Source organism: Cololabis saira, chromosome 2 (genome assembly GCF_033807715.1).
Source record: "Cololabis saira isolate AMF1-May2022 chromosome 2, fColSai1.1, whole genome shotgun sequence".
In the NCBI taxonomy this organism is placed as follows: Eukaryota; Metazoa; Chordata; class Actinopteri; order Beloniformes; family Belonidae; genus Cololabis; species Cololabis saira.
The window spans coordinates 46,422,375-46,441,503 of NC_084588.1; the positions used below are offsets into that span (position 1 = coordinate 46,422,375).

Consider the following 19,129-nt stretch of genomic DNA (forward strand, 5'->3'; position numbering starts at 1 on the left):
CCTCCTCCTCCTCCTCCTCACCTCCTCCAGCTCAGAGTCAAAGTCCCTCCTCCTCCTCACCTCCTCCAGCTCAGAGTCAGCAGAAGCTGCAGGCTTCAGATGTTCGTGTTTGATGGGAACGTCGTGGCCAGGGTGAAAAATGCCGCTCAGCAGCTTTATGAGGCACCATGTTCCACTTCCATCCCCTCCCCCGTTTCCCTCCAGGACTTATTTTTCCATAAACTCAAAAATACTGACAGGTCGTCTCTTTCAGACGCCCCACTTGAAATATTCCCCCCCGCCACGTGGGAAATGATTCCTGTCATGAACAGCTGCTCCATGTGAGAGGTCATGTGACTTCACCTCCTATAATTCACATAACGACACGCCCCCTGTGATGTTATCAGGACCAGCAGGACCAGCAGGACCAGGACCAGCAGGACCAGAGGACCAGAGTTCACCTGTCAGCTAAATGTAAACCTGCTGGGCAGCTGAACGCTGGTCGTCTGGGACGGTAAAGAGATGCTGAATGCGAGCCGAGGGGTTGCCATGGCAACCGCATCCCTGCACCGTCATGACTGACACGGAAACGCAACCAGCAACCTCTGCACCGCGTCAGCAGACTCAAGCAAGATCGTATTGTTTACAGATCGTTTATAGATCGTAAACTCGGTCCTGTTAAAACAAACAATATTTCATGTCGCCGTGACGTTTGAGGGATTTCTGCCAATGGAGTGACGAGTTGCCATGGCAACGGGAGTCTTGTTTACATGCGGGAGCTGCTGACTGATTCTTCACAGAAAACAACAACAACAAGGAAAGGAAGGAAACCGGGAGGAGGAGGATGTAAAGAGACTGCGGTCGTCGTGGCAACAGATGACGTGTGATGGAGAGTACAGTACGAGGCACACGTGCAGGAGCCGGGTCTGTGTACGGCAACGGTTGCCAGGCAACCCGACAGCCTGCCGGGAGGCGGTTCCTGGACGTGCAGCAGGTTTTGAAGTTGAAGGTGTGTCGTGGAAACATCCATCCTGCCAGACATCTAAAACAGGACCAACATGGTCCTCCAGACCAGGACTAACATGGTCCTTTAGACCAGGACTAACAGAATCCTCCAGACCAGGACTAACATGGTCCTTTAGACCAGGACTAACATGGTCCTTTAGACCAGGACTAACATGGTCCTTTAGACCAGGACTAACATGGTCCTCCAGACCAGGACTAACATGATCCTTTAGACCAGGACTAACATGGTCCTCCAGACCAGGACTAACATGGTCCTTTAGACCAGGACTAACATGGTCCTCCAGACCAGGACTAACATGGTCCTTTAGACCAGGACTAACATGGTCCTCCAGACCAGGACTAACATGGTCCTCCAGACCAGGACTAACATGGTCCTCCAGACCAGGACTAACATGGTCCTCCAGACCAGGACTAACATGGTCCTTTAGACCAGGACCAACATGGTCCTTTAGACCAGGACTAACATGGTCCTTTAGACCAGGACTAACAGAGTCCTCCAGACCAGGACCAACATGGTCCTTTAGACCAGGACCAACATGGTCCTCCAGACCAGGACTAACATGGTCCTTTAGACCAGGACTAACATGGTCCTTTAGACCAGGACTAACAGAGTCCTCCAGACCAGGACCAACATGGTCCTTTAGACCAGGACCAACATGGTCCTCCAGACCAGGACTAACATGGTCCTTTAGACCAGGACTAACATGGTCCTTTAGACCAGGACTAACATGGTCCTTTAGACCAGGACTAACATGGTCCTCCAGACCAGGACTAACATGGTCCTCCAGACCAGGACTGACAAAACTGATACACGTGTTTGCTAACAGATCAATATTATTTTAGGGTGCAGGGAAGCAGACAGGAAGAGGCTGCAGAGGCAAACAGAGCACAGAAGATCATGGCTGCCCTCTGCCCTCCCTGCCCTCCCTGTCTGACATCTACAGCTCCCGCTGCCTCAGCAGGGCCAGGAACATCTTAAAGGACAACACCCTACCCGGTTTCCACTTCTTAAAGGACAACACCCTCCCCGGTTCCTTTGACCTGTTGCCTCTGGCAGGAGCTTCAGGTCCAGACGGACCCGAACAACTCAGGGACAGCTTCTTCCCCAAAACTGTGAACTTTCTGAACCAATAAGCTCCTCATACTGTGCAATATTCTCACCCATTTATGTGCAATATTCTTCCATCCATTCAAGTGCATTATTCTCTCATACATTCATTTTCATAATGTATATATATTTATGTTTCCTGTTTCTTATTATGTTTTTTACATAGTCTTTGCATGTGTGCACTTTACGGAGCTGCTGCCTAATCTCATTGTACCTTTATAATGATAACAAAGGCTTTCTATTCTATTCTATTCTATTCTAATGTGAATCTGCAGTAAAAGGTCAAACTGAAGCGTAAACTGCTCAGAAGTCGGGAGAGAATTGTTGCAACAATCCAGCGTTGGTCGGTTCACAGGAGCTGGTTCTGATCATCCCGATCAAACTGATTGAATTTGAATTTGAATTTATTCACACTCACACATGTGAATTGGTCTCCTGGAGAAGCTATCAAAAGCTTATGGTAGGAGCCAATGAACATACATACAGTAGGCAGGAATACATACATACACTTGCACTTGATACACACATAACACAACAAAACAACATGCACATTATACTAGACTACCACTTACATTCAACATATCACATTACAAACACTTAACATGAAACATTTTGTGATCCCGGAGTGTACATTTATATATATGAGCTTAACAATTGATTCTTTAACTGCCGTTTAAATACGGAGATGGACTGTGACTTTTTAAGGCATATCATTCAGCTCGTTCCAGATCTGTGTTTCCCCGACACACAACACTCAAACTTGTTCCCACAAGTTTACGTTTTTTCCCTATAATGAGGTGTGTGTGTCTAGTATTGTGGGTGTGCTGGGGAACAACGGAGATTGGGATGAGTTTAGTTAATCTGGGATTCAAACCTGAGACCACCTGATATATTATACAAGCATTATGGGAGTAGTTCTATTCTTTGAGTCGAAGAATACCATAGTGGGCAAACAGATGTCGAGTAGGTGAGTTAAATTCAGTCCAAGAGATGGCACGGATAATTTTTTTCTGTAAAACTTCTAATTTTTTTAGATGACTGGGGTAAGTATTACACCAAATAATATTACAGTAATTTAAATGAGGTTCAAACAAAGTTTTATAAAGAGTGAGAAGGGCAGAGCGTGGAAGCAGGTGTCTCAGTTTGAAAAACAGACCGACATATTTAGATAGTTTTTCCACAAGGTGATCTATATGACATTTAAAATTTAGACAGTCATCAATGAGGACCCCAAGGAACTTTGTAGAGTTTACTCTACAGATAAACCTGATCTACCCGATTGACCCATTTATTTCTCACTTCCCGTCTTTGGTTCAATACTCCGACAGCTCTGATAAACCGGGACTAACAGGGTTGTTCAGACCAGGACCGATTCCCCACCGCAGTCTTCCTACTCAACCACTGACTGGTATGATATTATAGTAAATAATTATATAGAATAAAATAAAATAAGCGCTACAGGAACTGGAGTACTACGAGCATCTTCGGGTCTTTGTCCCGCGGGGTGAAGGTTCGGCTCCCGGCTGAACCAGACGGGTCACCGACACCCGGCGCTCCGGTAAAACCAGCTTCTGTTCGCTGCCCGTTGTAAGAAGTTCTTGGACTTTCAGCCTCAACCACATTCCTGTTTAATTAGTGAGGTCATCAATAATCAGCCTCGTGTCTGGCGTTCCCCTCATGAACACTTCCCCGTGTTTAAATGAAGAATAATGACCTGAACAAGAGATTTAACAGATGAAAACTTCCTCCTCCGTTGTAATTAGCACTTCTGTAGCTCGTTACTTCAACACGGAGCTCATTCATCAGCGTTATTGAACAAAACAGATTTATGTCTCATCATCATCATCATTATTTGCTGCAACACTGGAGAGATCTCTGCGGTTCTTCTTTAACATCCACGTTACCAAGGTAACCGCAAGTTATGCGTCCTCCGTGGCTGCAACACGGCTCATCAATTAGTCAAATACTCCATAACTTTAAATTCTCGGGTGTCCGTCACGTCACGACGCTCCGTGAAGACTCAACACGACGCACGAGGAGATGAAGGTCCACACAAAGTGGATCCAGGTGGATCCAAGTGGATCCAGGTGGATCCAAGTGGAAATAGGTGGATTCAGGTGGATCCTGGGTAAAAGGATGTGACCAAAACAAAGAATGCTCGGGCCTGCAGCCATGTCAAAGTCCCCGCCGCCCCATCAGGAAGGACTTCAGACCATCACTGCATATGCAGACGATGGTTCCGTCTACCCACAAGCCCCAGCAGCAGAGAGAAGCAGCTCGGATCACATATTTGGACTCAAACACAAAGTTAAAGGAGCTTGAGGCTCCTTTTAAGAAATGAGACTCTCTAGCGCCACCATTCACCACGACGGCCGTTGGGGGTACTGCAGCCAACAGTGAAGCCGGCACGGGAGAACGGGGAGAACGCACATGCAGCGTCATGTGACGTCACATCCGCAGGACAGCGCGGGAAATTCCGGTCCGGAATTGCAGCACATTTTGCAGCACACAGCCTGTTCAAGGCAAAGGAGAGATACACTAGAGGGCTCATTCTTTTGGGTTTGGAACGCTTCATCTGACATTATTACTAGAAAACTTAAAATGTATACGGATTTTTTTCATAAATCCTGCCACAATCCGGCCTCAAGCTCCTTTAAGTGAACCATTGCAGGTCAAAGTGAGCGCCCTCTCATGGTAGGATAACAAAATATCCCCCAGAAACAGCAGATTCCACTTCAGAACCAACCAGCAGGAAGAAGCTGCTCTTACCTCGATGAGGAAGTCCCCGGTCCGAAGCCCGGCCTGCCAGGCCACCCCGCCTTCATCCACCGACTCCAGGTACTGCAGGGCGGGGAAAGCCGGTGTGGGGGTGAACTCCTCGATGGGCGTGTCCGCTGCAGACCAAACGGGGGGTTAGCAAAGGTAGCATAACAACAATCAACAACAATCAACAATAATCAACAATCCCAACAATCAACAATCCCAAAGCAGATGAACACAAACATGCACCAAAGAAGAAGAACCATCCCAGAACATCATCCTGATGCTGCTCCGCCACCTAAAACACCACAGAACCTCCAGTGATCAATAATCTGGATGGTTGTTGTTAGTGAGCTGATACACGTGTTTGATAACAGATCATCTGCAGTAAAAGGTCAAACTGAAGCGTAAACTGCTCAGAACTCAGGAAAAACAACAAAGTAAACTCTATTATAAATATTATGATACTATTATAAACGCTATTATACATATTATTATACATTTTATTACATATACTATTATTACAAATATTATTATAAATAATATTATAATATTGTAAACCCTATTATAAATATTATTATAAACACTAATATAATATTATAAACTATATTATAATATTATAAATACTATTATATATACTATTATAAACGCTATTATAAACATTATTATGAATACTATTATAAATATGATTATACATACTATTGTAAATATTATTATAAATACTATTATAAACTATATTATAATATTGTAAATGCTTTTATAAATATTGTACAATTAGAAGAACATACTATTATAAAGTATTATAAATAATATATATACTATTATAAATATCATTATAAATAATGTTATAAATATTATTACATAAACTATTACAAATATTATTATAAATAATATTACAAATATTATAATACATATTATTATAATATTATAAACTCTATTATAAATATTATTGTTAACACTAATATAATATTATAAACTATATTAATATTATAAATACTATTATATATAGCCTACAATTATACATGCTCTAATAAATACTATTGTAAATATTATTATAAATATTATTACATATACTATTATAAATATTATTATAAATACTTTTATAAATATTATTATAAATATTGTTGATTAGTGTAAAACCATGAAAGTATTGATGAGCGACAGCTGCTATCTCACGTAGCATTGATTTAGCATTGGAAGCATCTTTTATGATATGAAGGGAGCTGCTTTCCCACAATTCCTTGCAGCCACAACGCAGACAACAAATCCCAGTAAATTTGATCCATTTGTATTAACTGGTCTTTTCATTTTCTTTATCGTTCCAGGTTCATCCAGCTGCACACGTCAACAACATCCTCTAAACTTGGATGGAAACACGACAATATAGTCGGGTGTTGGTGCAGATTCTCTTTGTGGTGTTTGTCTTTTCCTAAATCCTCCTAAATCCATCTTTACTTGATCTCATTATGTTTCCATCGAGGTCAGAAGTATTCAGCAGAGGAATCGGTCAGTAATCCTGCTGACGGGTCTGAGTTCTCCAGGGTCCCCAGGGTGGGGGGGCAGGATAACTCGTATACGGACACGGTCACGGATCAGAACATGGACCAGAACCCAGAAACACCTCAGAGATCCAGGTGTCATGATTTCAGTCTGAAACTTCTGATTTACAAAACAAGTCTCTGAATCAGTATTTTAACAAGCATGTGAACCCTGTCACTCAAGAAGATGAGCAAACACCTGCAACCTCACCTGGCGGAAGATTCTTTTTTCATTATGCACTTCGACAAAAAAGTCGAAATGTTGAAAAAAAAGTCCTAACGTTGAGAAAAAAGTTTAAATGTCGAGAATAATGTTGAAGTACAATTTCGAGAAAAAAGTCGAAATGTTGAGAAAAAAGTCAAAATTTCGAGAATAAAGTTGAAATGTTGAGAAAAAAGGCGAAATTTCGACTTTATTCTAGACATTTCAACTTTATTCACGAAATTTGGAAGTGCACAAAAAAAATCTTCCTCCTCTAAAATATTATTTTTTTATATTTCACCTGCCTGTAGACTGACTGACCCCATGTTTGCTTTGAAGTTTCTTCACCGCGATCACGTGACTGCTGTTCTGCTTGAACACAAAACTCTACAATATCAAACGTGAGCGGATCATGATGACGTCACGCAGCAACATCAGGACCCCCCCCCCCCCCCCCCCGCGCTACTGTAAACCCCCCCACGCACGCTCTCGGGGAGGTTAAAACACGCAGCCGGGAGAAACCAGTGCTGACAAGTGACACTTCTGATCATCATCCTCTCATCCTCTCCCTGGAAGACCCGGTGCGCGCGCACGCGAGGGCCGCGCAGAGGGATCACGTGACCGCGCATCCTCCGCTGCTCCGGGAGGATGAGAGCTGATCTGACAGCTCCAGCCGTGTGTGTGTGTGTGTGTGTGTGTGTGTGTGTGTGTGTGTGTGTGTGTGTGTGTGTCTGTGTGTGTCTGTGTGTGTGTGTGTGTGTGTTGGCGTGCACGGATCAGCTCGGCTGGGTCAGGTCTCCGGGGTGCTGCCCGTGCACGCGCGTGCATGTCGGAACGACGGGAACGCGCCTCTCGTTGTGTGTCGGTTCAAATCCCTCCTTATTCCCTCCGCGCTCAGACTCTGCAGCGTCTCGAAATACTGAATACAGAAAAACCGGGGGGCTTCGGACCCACAGAACCAAACCTGAGGGGGGTCTTAGGGATGGACTCGCGGAACCGAACCTCCCTGGGAGGGGGGGGACCTACGGAACTAGGGGGGGGGGGCATGGCTGAGGATCGTCATAGAAACCAGGCAGCGGCTCCAAACGGCTATTTTTAGGTCCATCTTCCAGCCTGGTGAAGCATCAACCTGGAGCCACAACAACATCTCCTGATCAGTGTGGGTAACAAATGTACAAGTTAGAAGTTAGTCCCTGCTCCTCAGGAATGACGGTTTTTATCAGAGATGTTGCCCCCCCTTCATCAGCTGAGGATGAAGAGCAGCTGAAAGGTTGCGTTAAAGTTTATGTCCAACTTGTCTGCAGGGTTATAGGGGGAGGGGGTCAGGTTGGAATATTGCATTCACACACACATCCATTAGACATGCACATGCACACCAGCGGCTGCAGGGGTCACGTTTGGACGGACGGATGGACGCGCGTCTCCGCGGAGCGCAGAAGCGGCAGTTCCAAACAAACAGTCAAAGTGAATAAAATGCGGGTGTTTCTTACCTTTGGCCCCCCGCAGCACGAAGCCGAAGCCCTCGTTCTCCTTCTTCTGCAGCAGCACCGTCTTCTCGTCCACCACGCAGTCGCTGTTGAGCAGATGCAGCCGCGCGGCGGCGGCGCGGCCGTTAGTGCAGCCCATCATCCGCAGCATCACCGCGGAGGAGCGGCCGGACTGGAGGTTCATGCTGGGGGAGCCGGAGGTCCGGGGCAGGGCAGGACCACAGCCCCCCCCACCACCACCACCCGCCCCTGCTCCTCCTCCTCCTCCTCCTCCTCCTCCTCCTCCTCCTCCTCCTCCTCCTCCTCCTCCTCCTCCTCCTCCTCCTCCTCTCTCCGGCCTCTGTCTCCGCTAAGCAGCGCGGTGACCGCGGCCGCGGCGGCCGGGCGGCAGCAGCATCTCCGGGAGGAAGGAGACGCTCCGGAGCCCAGATGATCAAATAATCCCCCACGAGTGGAATCGGCCAGACGCGCCTGGATCCCCCCCCCACCCACCACCACCCCAAACCCCCCCTCCGAAGCGCTTCTCCGCGCCGCAGCAGCGGCAGCTCGTCCGCGTCTGCCGCGTGCGGTTACCGCCGCCGCCGCTCTCGCTGTAACCGCTGCCGCGTGCGGTTGCCGCGTGCGGTTACCGCTGCTGCGGTGGTTCGGAGCGGCGGTTGCGGCGCTGCTGCCGTCAGCGGGTGCGTCTCTGTCCGTCTGTCTGGCGGCGGTGGAGGATCAGGATGAGGATGAGGATGAGGATGAGGATGGAGGGGGGGGGACGTGGTGGGGGGTGGAGACATGGGGGGGCGCAGCAACGGAACCCACGGTAGAGGAGAACCAGCGGGACCGCGGGGCATCTCCCCCATGAGAGGGTCGGAATGTCGAGAAAAAAGTCGAAATGTCGAGATTAATGTTGAAATACAATTTCAAGAAAAAAGTCGAAATGTCAAGAAAAAAGTTGAAATTCGGAGAAAAAAGTCGAAATGTCGAGAAAAAAGTCAAAATGTCGAGATTAATGTTGAAATACAATTTCAAGAATAAAGTCGAAATTTCGTGAATAAAGTCGAAATTTCGCCTTTTTTCTCAACATTTCAACTTTATTCAAGAAATTTAAACATTTTTCTCAACATTTCAACTTTACTCGACATTTTGACTTTTTTCTCGACAATTCAACTTTTTTCTTGACATTTCAACTTCTTTCTCGACATTTCGACTTTTTTCTCGGAATTTCAACTTTTTTCTTGACATTTCGACTTTTTTCTTGACATTTCGACTTTTTTCTCGACATTACCTTTTACTCGAAGTTGTACTTCAACATTGATCTCGACTTTTTTCTCGACATTTCGACTGTTTTCTCAACATTTCGACTTTTTTCTCGACATTGTACTCCAACATTAATCTCGACAGAGGGTCCCTCTGTCTGAAGACATGATCCCGACCCCTGATCCAGAACCCCCCCACCCGCTCCTGCCGGACGGATCCACGGAGGAAATGACCCTCTCTTTCTTAAAGGAGAAACGCTAGAACCTTTTTTTCAGAACCCGACACCGTTTCCTGAAGTTTAAATGAGTATTTGCGTGACAGAAAACGCGGAAGGGCTCGATTTTCATGTCAGAACCCGGTCTGATCCGGTTCCACGTCACACGTTTGGATCCTGGTCGTCTGACCCATAAAAGAAAGTACAGTCCGTTTCTCAAAGAGCTGGTTCTGGAGGTTCTGGAGCCTGAATCACTAAGAACTGAAACCAGAAATGTCTGTCTCTAGTCCCAGATAGACCCAGGTAGTATTTACAGTATATACAGTATAAATGTAGCCTACATATATAGTGTATATACACATATATACACTATATACAGTATGTACATACTGTATATACATACATGTATATACTGTATATATGTACATATATATCATATATGTACATACTGCATATACACATATATACAGTATACATGTGCATAGATATACATATATACTGTATATACGGTATATACGAACATATATATCATATATGTACATATATACACATATATACAGTATACATGTGTATAGATATACATATATATGATATATGTACATATATAGTGTATATACAGTATATATGTACATATATACTGTATATACTGTATATATGTATATATATCATATATGTACATACTGCATATACACATATATACAGTATACATGTGTATAGATATACATATATATGATATATGTACATATATAGTGCATATACAGTATATATGTATACTGTATATACACTATATATGTACATATATACACATAAACTTGGCTTCATTTGAGTTGAATAAATGATGTTTGTTGAAAAGGACGTTTTGTTGGTCGGAGGCTGTTTTTGATGTCGTTTGGACCAAAAGGAACCAAGCTCTGGTCAGTGAGGTCACAGACCTCCGTCCAACCGTGAGCCTTCAGAAGTACTTCCCTGTGTTATGAAATACTTCAAACACCCCACCCCCCCTGGATCTGCAGTCCTGATGCTCCTCTAGAGGTGGATTATCCTCCGGCAGGCCTGACTCAGCAGTACAGCCGACACCTCGACCCCCCCCCCTCCCAACTAATCTTCTGCTCCTGCCGTCGTCATGACAACCATAGGGAGCCCCGGGGCTGCTGGGAGCTCCGGTCCGAGGTCCGAGGTTCCCCACCGGTACCAGGTACCAGGATGGAGAGAGACAGGGAAGAAGAAAGGATGGATCTGCGCCTGCCGTCCTAGCAACCGTTTCCCCCATGCAACCGCTTCCCCTAGCAAGCGTTTCCCCTAGCAACCGTTTCCCCCAGCAACCGTTTCCCCTAGCAACCGTTACCCCTAGCAAGCGTTTCCCCCAGCAACCGCTTCCCCTAGCAAGCGTTTCCCCTAGCAACCGTTTCCCCCAGCAACCGTTTCCCCTAGCAACCGTTTCCCCTAGCTACCGTTTCCCCAGCAACCGTTTCCCCCAGCAACCGCTTCCCCTAGCAACCGTTTCCCCTAGCAATCGTTTCCCCTAGCAACCGTTTCCCCAGCAACTGTTTCCCCTAGCAACCGTTTCCCCTAGCAACCGTTACCCTAGCAACCATCTGTCTGGAGGAAGGAGGCTGCTGACACACTGAAGGTTATCTCCCAGCATTCCTTCACACTCACATACACACATATACACTCATACATACACACACACACTGACACACACACCCAAACACACACACTCACACATACACACACACATATACACTCACACACACACACACACACACACACACACACACACACACACACACACACACACACACACACACACACACACACACACACACACACGTACAAACACACACACACACGTACAAACACACACACACACACACACACACACCTACACACACACACACACACACACACACACACACAAACACTCACACACACACACACACACACACACACACACACACAGACACACACACCTACACACACACACACATATACACACACACACACACACACACCTACACATACACACACACACACACACACACACACACACACACACACACACACACACACACACACACACACACACACACACACACACACCTACACACACACACACACACACACACACACACACACACACACACATATACACATGTATACACACACTCACACACACACTTATACACGGGTCCAGGACCCTGGAGGTCTCACTGCCTTGCTGCTTCGCCTGTGGGAGGTCGTGTCCTGCCCCCCATGTACACCTCCTGTAACTGGTCAGGATTCCTGCTCCTGCACAGGTGGACCCGGGTGACCCGCAGGACCCGGGTCCAGGGGTCACCTTGACCCGGGTGGACTCCACAACTCAGGAGTATGTGGTCCCCCCGCCTCAGGTCATCCCGCTGCTGCTTCCACCTGCCTGCGGTCCCCCACCGCCCTCTGGTCATCCCGCTGGCAGGAGGCCCCCCCCTTATGAGCCTCGTCCTGCTCAAGGTTTCTTCCCTCCTAAAGGGGAGTTTTTTCTTGCCACCTTTTGGCTTAAGGCTTTTCTCCCACTAGGGGAGTTTTTACCTGCCATTGTTTATGTAATAATTGCTCGGGGGTTTATGTTCTGGATGTTCTGGGTCTCTGGAAAGCGTCTAGAGACATCTGTTGTATTAAACGCTATACAAATAAAATTGAAATGAAATGAATTGAATTGAATTATGAATCAGCTCAGAGGGTTCAGGAGAGTTCAGAATCGATTATTCAATTCAGTCCGATATGGATTTGGGTTAGTGTTATTAAAAATGTTTCTTGAGCTGTTGCCTGAATGACATTAAAACTAGTGTTAAACTTGACGCCATGTTCACTGTTTGATAGTTTCACACCACGTGCCTGAATTAAATAATGAGACTACTGGGATTAACGTTCGTCGGGCGAAAATGTAATAATAATAAAACCATCTTTAGACATACGGATCGACTTTTAGGGATTTATATGAGAATCGATTTTTTCAACACGGGCCTCGTCTCATATCTGGACTGAACGCCAGGAAGCATCAGAAGAGGCAGAAAGGAAACGCTGGCCCTTTAAATCTGGTTTGGTACCAGAACAAGAGGAAGAGGCAGGTCCGCTGTCTTTCAACAGAAACATATTTCAGCGTGAAACATCTGGAATGTCGTCAACAGCTGAGTGTGTTGTGTTTGTTTACATGAACCCGGTCCAGAGGTGTATAATCCAGGTGCCATAAAGTAAAAATCCAGTCCCCCAGTTGTTCCAACCATCACTAAACCAGCTCCTCTGCAGGTAGATGGTTGTTAGTGAAAACACCTGGCTGATCCACATGTATATGTTTTAATGAGCAAATATCATCTTAATGTAACGAAAATTATTTGACTAATGGTGCTTTGAGACTGACACCATTTAAAAATTGGTCTTAATTTAAGATTGATTCAAAACTATTTTTGATTTTGTAAAAAAAAACAACATTAAAGCCACATTCCAGAAGTGTATATTCCAGGTGCCATAAAGTGAAAACGCTGCTGTGTTTCTGGATCAGCCAGTACATTTAGAAAAGGTGTTTTAACTAACGACCATCTACCTGCAGAGGAGCTGGTTTAGTGATGATTGGAACCACTGCTGGACTGGATTTTTACTTTATGGCACCTGGATTATACGCCTGGATTATACACCTGGAATATACACCTCTGCTGGTTCGGGGTGTCGTGGCTTGGATTCGTACCTGGAGGCGTCGAAGCTGTCGTAGGACCCGACGGTGTAGTGTCTGAAGAGCTTCCGCCTGTCGGCGCGGTCGGCTCGGGAATCTGCCGAAGCACAGCGGAGATAAATACCATCAACCTGAGAACAACAGCGTCACAACAGCCTCACAACAACCTCAAAAGCCGCACAACAAACTCGCAACAGCCTCACAACAACCTCACGAAAACCTCACAACAACCTCACAACAGGTTCACAACAGCGTAAAAACAGTCTCACAACAGCCTCTCAACAACCTCACAACAGCCTCACAACAGCATAAAAACAGTCTCACAACAGCCTCACAACAACCTCACAACAGCATAAAAACAGTCTCACAACAGCCTCTTAAAAACCTGACAACAGCCTCACAACAGCTTGGAATAGAATAGAATCCTTTATTGTCACTGTAAACATTGTTTCCAACATCGCTGTGAAAATCTGTTTAGCAGCTCCACATGACAGCATAACAGCAAGAATCAACACACACAGAGACAAGAATAATGCATAAAATCACGTGTCTAGGGTGAGAGGGGGGAACGGGGCATGTCTAGGGTGAGAGGGGGGAACAGGGCATGTCTAGGGTGAGAGGGGGGAACAGGGCATGTCCGCGGTGAGGGGGAGAGCAGGTCATGTCTAGGGTGAGGGGGGAGAACAGGGCATATCTAGGGTGAGAGGGGGGAACAGGGCATGTCCGGGGTGAGGGGGAGAACAGGGCATGTCTAGGGTGAGGGGGAGAACAGGGTATGTCTAGGGTGAGAGGGGGGAACAGGGCATGTCTAGAGTGAGGGGGGGAACAGGGCATGTCTAGGGTGAGGGGGGAGAACAGGGCATGTCCGGGGTGAGGGGGGGGACAGGGCATGTCTAGGGTGAGAGGGGGGAACAGGGCATGTCTAGGGTGAGGGGGGAGAACAGGGCATGTCCGGGGTGAAGGGGGGGGGGGGGCATGTCTGGGGTGAGGGGGGAGAACAGGGCATGTCTAGGGTGAGAGGGGGGAACAGGGCATGTCTAGGGTGAGAGGGGGGGAACAGGGCATGTCTAGGGTGAGGGGGGAACAGGGCATGTCTAGGGTGAGGGGGGGAACAGGGCGTGTCTGGGGTGTGGGGGGGAACAGGGCGTGTCCGGGGTGAGGGGGGGAACAGGGCATGTCCGGGGTGAGGGGGGAGAACAGGGCATGTCCGGGGTGAGAGGGGGGAACAGGGCATGTCTAGGGTGAGGGGGGAGAAGAGGGCATGTCTAGGGTGAGAAGGGGGAACAAGGCATGTCTAGGGTGAGAGGGGGGAACAGGTCATGTCTAGGGTGAGGGGGGAGAACAGGGCATGTCCGGGGTGAAGGGGGGGGGGGCATGTCTGGGGTGAGGGGGGAGAACAGGGCATGTCTAGGGTGAGAGGGGGGAACAGGGCATGTCTAGGGTGAGGGGGGGGAACAGGGCATGTCCGGGGTGTGGGGGGGAACAGGGCGTGTCCGGGGTGAGGGGGGGAACAGGGCATGTCCGGGGTGAGGGGGGGGGAACAGGGCATGTCCGGGGTGAGGGGGGGGGGACAGGGCATGTCTAGAGTGAGAGGGGGGGACAGGGCATGTGTAGGGTGAGGGGGGGGGGGGCAGGGCATGTCTAGGGTGAGGGGGGAGAACAGGGCATGTCTAGGGTGAGAGGGGGGAACAGGGCATGTCCGGGGTGAGGGGGGGAACAGGGCATGTCCGGGGTGAGGGGGGAGAACAGGGCATGTCCGGGGTGAGAGGGGGGGAACAGGGCATGTCTAGGGTGAGGGGGGAGAAGAGGGCATGTCTAGGGTGAGAGGGGGGGAGCAGGGCATGTCTAGAGTGAGGGGGGGGGAACAGGGCATGTCTAGGGTGAGGGGGGAGAACAGGGTATGTCTAGGGTGAGGGGGGAGAACAGGGCATGTCCGGGGTGAGGGGGGGAACAGGGCATGTCTAGAGTGAGAGGGGGGGACAGGGCATGTCTAGGGTGAGGGGGGGGGGGGGCAGGGCATGTCTAGGGTGAGGGGGGAGAACAGGGCATGTCTAGGGTGAGAGGGGGGAACAGGGCATGTCCGGGGTGAGGGGGGGGGGGGGGGGCAGGGCATGTCCGGGGTGAGGGGGGAGAACAGGGCATGTCTGGGGTGAGAGGGGGGAACAGGGCATGTCTAGGGTGAGGGGGGAGAAGAGGGCATGTCTAGGGTGAGAGGGGGGAACAGGGCATGTCTAGGGTGAGAGGGGGGAACAGGGCATGTCTAGGGTGAGGGGGGGAGAACAGGGCATGTCCGGGGTGAAGGGGGGGGGCATGTCTGGGGTGAGAGGGGGGAACAGGGCATGTCTAGGGTGAGAGGGGGGAACAGGGCATGTCTAGGGTGAGAGGGGGGAACAGGGCATGTCTAGGGTGAGGGGGGGGGACAGGGCATGTCTAGGGTGAGAGGGGGGAACAGGGCATGTCTAGGGTGAGAGGGGGGAACAGGGCATGTCCGGGGTGAGGGGGAGAACAGGGCATGTCTAGGGTGAGAGGGGGGAACAGGGCATGTCTAGGGTGAGGGGGGAGAACAGGGTATGTCTAGGGTGAGAGGGGGGAACAGGGCATGTCTAGAGTGAGGGGGGGAACAGGGCATGTCTAGGGTGAGGGGGGAGAACAGGGTATGTCTAGGGTGAGGGGGGAGAACAGGGCATGTCCGGGGTGAGGGGGGGGACAGGGCATGTCTAGGGTGAGAGGGGGGAACAGGGCATGTCTAGGGTGAGGGGGGAGAACAGGGAATGTCCGGGGTGAAGGGGGGGGGGCATGTCTGGGGTGAGGGGGGAGAACAGGGCATGTCTAGGGTGAGAGGGGGGGAACAGGGCATGTCTAGGGTGAGAGGGGGGAACAGGGCATGTCTAGGGTGAGGGGGGAACAGGGCATGTCTAGAGTGAGAGGGGGGAACAGGGCATGTCTAGGGTGAGGGGGGAACAGGGCATGTCTAGAGTGAGAGGGGGGAACAGGGCATGTCTAGAGTGAGAGGGGGGGGACAGGGCATGTCTTGGGTGGGGGGGGGGGCAGGGCATGTCTAGGGTGAGGGGGGAGAACAGGGCATGTCTAGGGTGAGAGGGGGGAACAGGGCATGTCCGGGGTGAGGGGGAGGGGGGGGGGGTGGCAGGGCATGTCCGGGGTGAGGGGGGAGAACAGGGCATGTCTAGGGTGAGAGGGGGGGAACAGGGCATGTCTAGGGTGAGAGGGGGGAACAGGGCATGTCTAGGGTGAGGGGGGAGAACAGGGCATGTCCGGGGTGAAGGGGGGGGCATGTCTGGGGTGAGAGGGGGGAACAGGGCATGTCTAGGGTGAGAGGGGGGAACAGGGCATGTCTAGGGTGAGAGGGGGGAACAGGGCATGTCTAGGGTGAGGGGGGGGAACAGGGCATGTCCGGGGTGTGGGGGGGAACAGGGCGTGTCCGGGGTGAGGGGGGGAACAGGGCATGTCCGGGGTGAGGGGGGAGAACAGGGCATGTCCGGGGTGAGAGGGGGGAACAGGGCATGTCTAGGGTGAGGGGGGAGAAGAGGGCATGTCTAGGGTGAGAGGGGGGAACAGGGCATGTCTAGGGTGAGAGGGGGGAACAGGGCATGTCTAGGGTGAGGGGGGAGAACAGGGCATGTCCGGGGTGAAGGGGGGGGGGGGACATGTCTGGGGGGAGGGGGGAGAACAGGGCATGTCTAGGGTGAGAGGGGGGAACAGGGCATGTCTAGGGTGAGGGGGGGGGAACAGGGCATGTCCGGGGTGTGGGGGGGAACAGGGCGTGTCCGGGGTGAGGGGGGGAACAGGGCGTGTCCGGGGTGAGGGGGGGAACAGGGCATGTCCGGGGTGAGGGACAGGGCATGTCTAGGGTGAGAGGGGGGAACAGGGCATGTCCGGGGTGAGGGGGGGAACAGGGCATGTCTAGGGTGAGAGGGGGGAACAGGGCATGTCTAGGGTGAGAGGGGGGGACAGGGCATGTCCGGGGTGAGGGGGGGGACAGGGCATGTCTAGGGTGAGAGGGGGGAACGGGGCATGTCTAGGGTGAGAGGGGGGGACAGGGCATGTCCGGGGTGAGGGGGGGGACAGGGCATGTCCGGGGTGAGGGGGGGGACAGGGCATGTCTAGGGTGAGAGGGGGGAACGGGGCATGTCTAGGGTGAGAGGGGGGGAACAGGGCATTTCTAGGGTGAGGGGGGGGGGGCAGGGCATGTCTAGGGTGAGGGGGGAGAAGAGGGCATGTCTAGGGTGAGAGGGGGGAACAGGGCATGTCTAGGGTGAGAGGGGGGAACAGGGCATGTCTAGGGTGAGAGGGGGGAACAGGGCATGTCTAGGGTGAGAGGGGGGAACAGGGCATATCTAGGGTGAGGGGGGGGGACAGGGCATGTCTGGGGTGAGGGGGGAAAAGAGGGCATGTCTAGGGTGAGGGGGGGGCAGGGCATGTCTGGGGTGAGGGGGGAGAACAGGGCATGTCTAGGGTGAGGGGGGGGGACCGGGCATGTCTAGGGTGAGAGGGGGGAACAGGGCATGTCTAGGGTGAGAGGGGGGAACAAGGCATGTCTAGGGTGAGGGGGGCGAACAGGGCATGTCCGGGGTGAGGGGGGAGAACAGGGCATGTCTAGGGTGAGGGGGGGAACAGGGCATGTCTAGGGTGAGAGGGGCGAACAGGGCATGTCCGGGGTGAGGGGGGAGAACAGGGCATGTCTAGGGTGAGGGGGGGAACAGGGCATGTCTAGGGTGAGGGGGGGAACAGGGAATGTTTAGGATGAGAGGGGGGAACAGGGCATGTCTAGGGTGAGGGGGGGAGAACAGGGCATGTCTAGGGTGAGGGGGGGGGCATGTCTGGGGTGAGGGGGGAGAACAGGGCATGTCTAGGGTGAGACGGGGGAACAGGGCATGTCTAGGGTGAGAGGGGGGGGACAGGGCATGTCTAGCGTGAGAGGGGGGAACAGGGCATGTCTAGCGTGAGAGGGGGGAACAGGGCATGTCTAGGGTGAGGGGGGGGAACAGGGCATGTCTAGGGTGAGGGGGGGGAACAGGTCAGTGCTGATGTTTCTGGCCTTCTGTTGAAGTCGACCAGTGTAGATATCTCTGAGGGGGGGCCGTGTGGTCCCCATAATCTTCTCCGCCGTCCTCACCACACGCTGCAGGTCCTTCCTGTCCTTAGCAGTGCAGCTGGTAGACCACACTAGCTTAGCAGCTACCTATTCCTTCCCTCCCTCGTCTCCCCTTGTCTTCCCTCGTCTTCCTCCCTTGTCTTCCCTCCCTCGTCTTCCCTCCCTCGTCTTCCCTCGTCTTCCCTCGTCTTCCCTCGTCTTCCCTCGTCCTCCCTTGTCTTCCCTCCCTCGTCTTCCCTTGTCTTCCCTTGTCTTCCCTCGTCCTCCCTCCCTCGTCTTCCCTCGTCCTCCCTCCCTTGTCTTCCCTGGTCTTCTCTCATCTTCCCTGCGGTCTTAACTCCCTCGTCTTCCCTTGTCCTCCCTCGTCTTACCTCGTCTTCCCTCCCTTGTCTTTCCTCCCTTGTCCTCCCTCCCTCGTCTTCCCTCGTCTTCCCCCCTCGTCTTCCCTCGTCTTCCCTTGTCCTCCCTCCCTCGTCTTCCCTCGTCTTCCCCCCCTCGTCTTCCCTCGTCTCCCCCCCCCTCGTCTTCCCTCGTCTTCCCTCCTTCACAGATTCTCTCACCAGCTGTCACTTTCACAGAAACTGCTCTGATCCGGCTTACGTCTTGTCATCTCTGCAGAAACATTTCTTTCCCTCTCCCTGATTCTGCGTCCACAGCAGAGTCAGATTGGAGGAGGATGTGGCTGGAAGTCGATGATCGACTGGCGGAGATTAAACCGGAGGGATTAGAGCCCTGTCTTTCTTTTTTT

At 50.9% G+C, this 19,129-nt stretch overlaps 1 protein-coding gene across 1 annotated transcript in view; it reads right to left on the reverse strand.

Moving 5' to 3' along the window:
• The window catches only part of LOC133464567 (SH3 and multiple ankyrin repeat domains protein 2-like), a 273,606-nt gene that overhangs the window by 75,455 nt on the left and 179,022 nt on the right, over positions 1-19,129 (reverse strand). Inside the window, 3 exon segments of the mRNA XM_061746624.1 lie at positions 4,883-5,007; positions 8,104-8,186; positions 13,284-13,365. Coding sequence (XP_061602608.1) covers positions 4,883-5,007; positions 8,104-8,186; positions 13,284-13,365 — 290 coding nt within the window.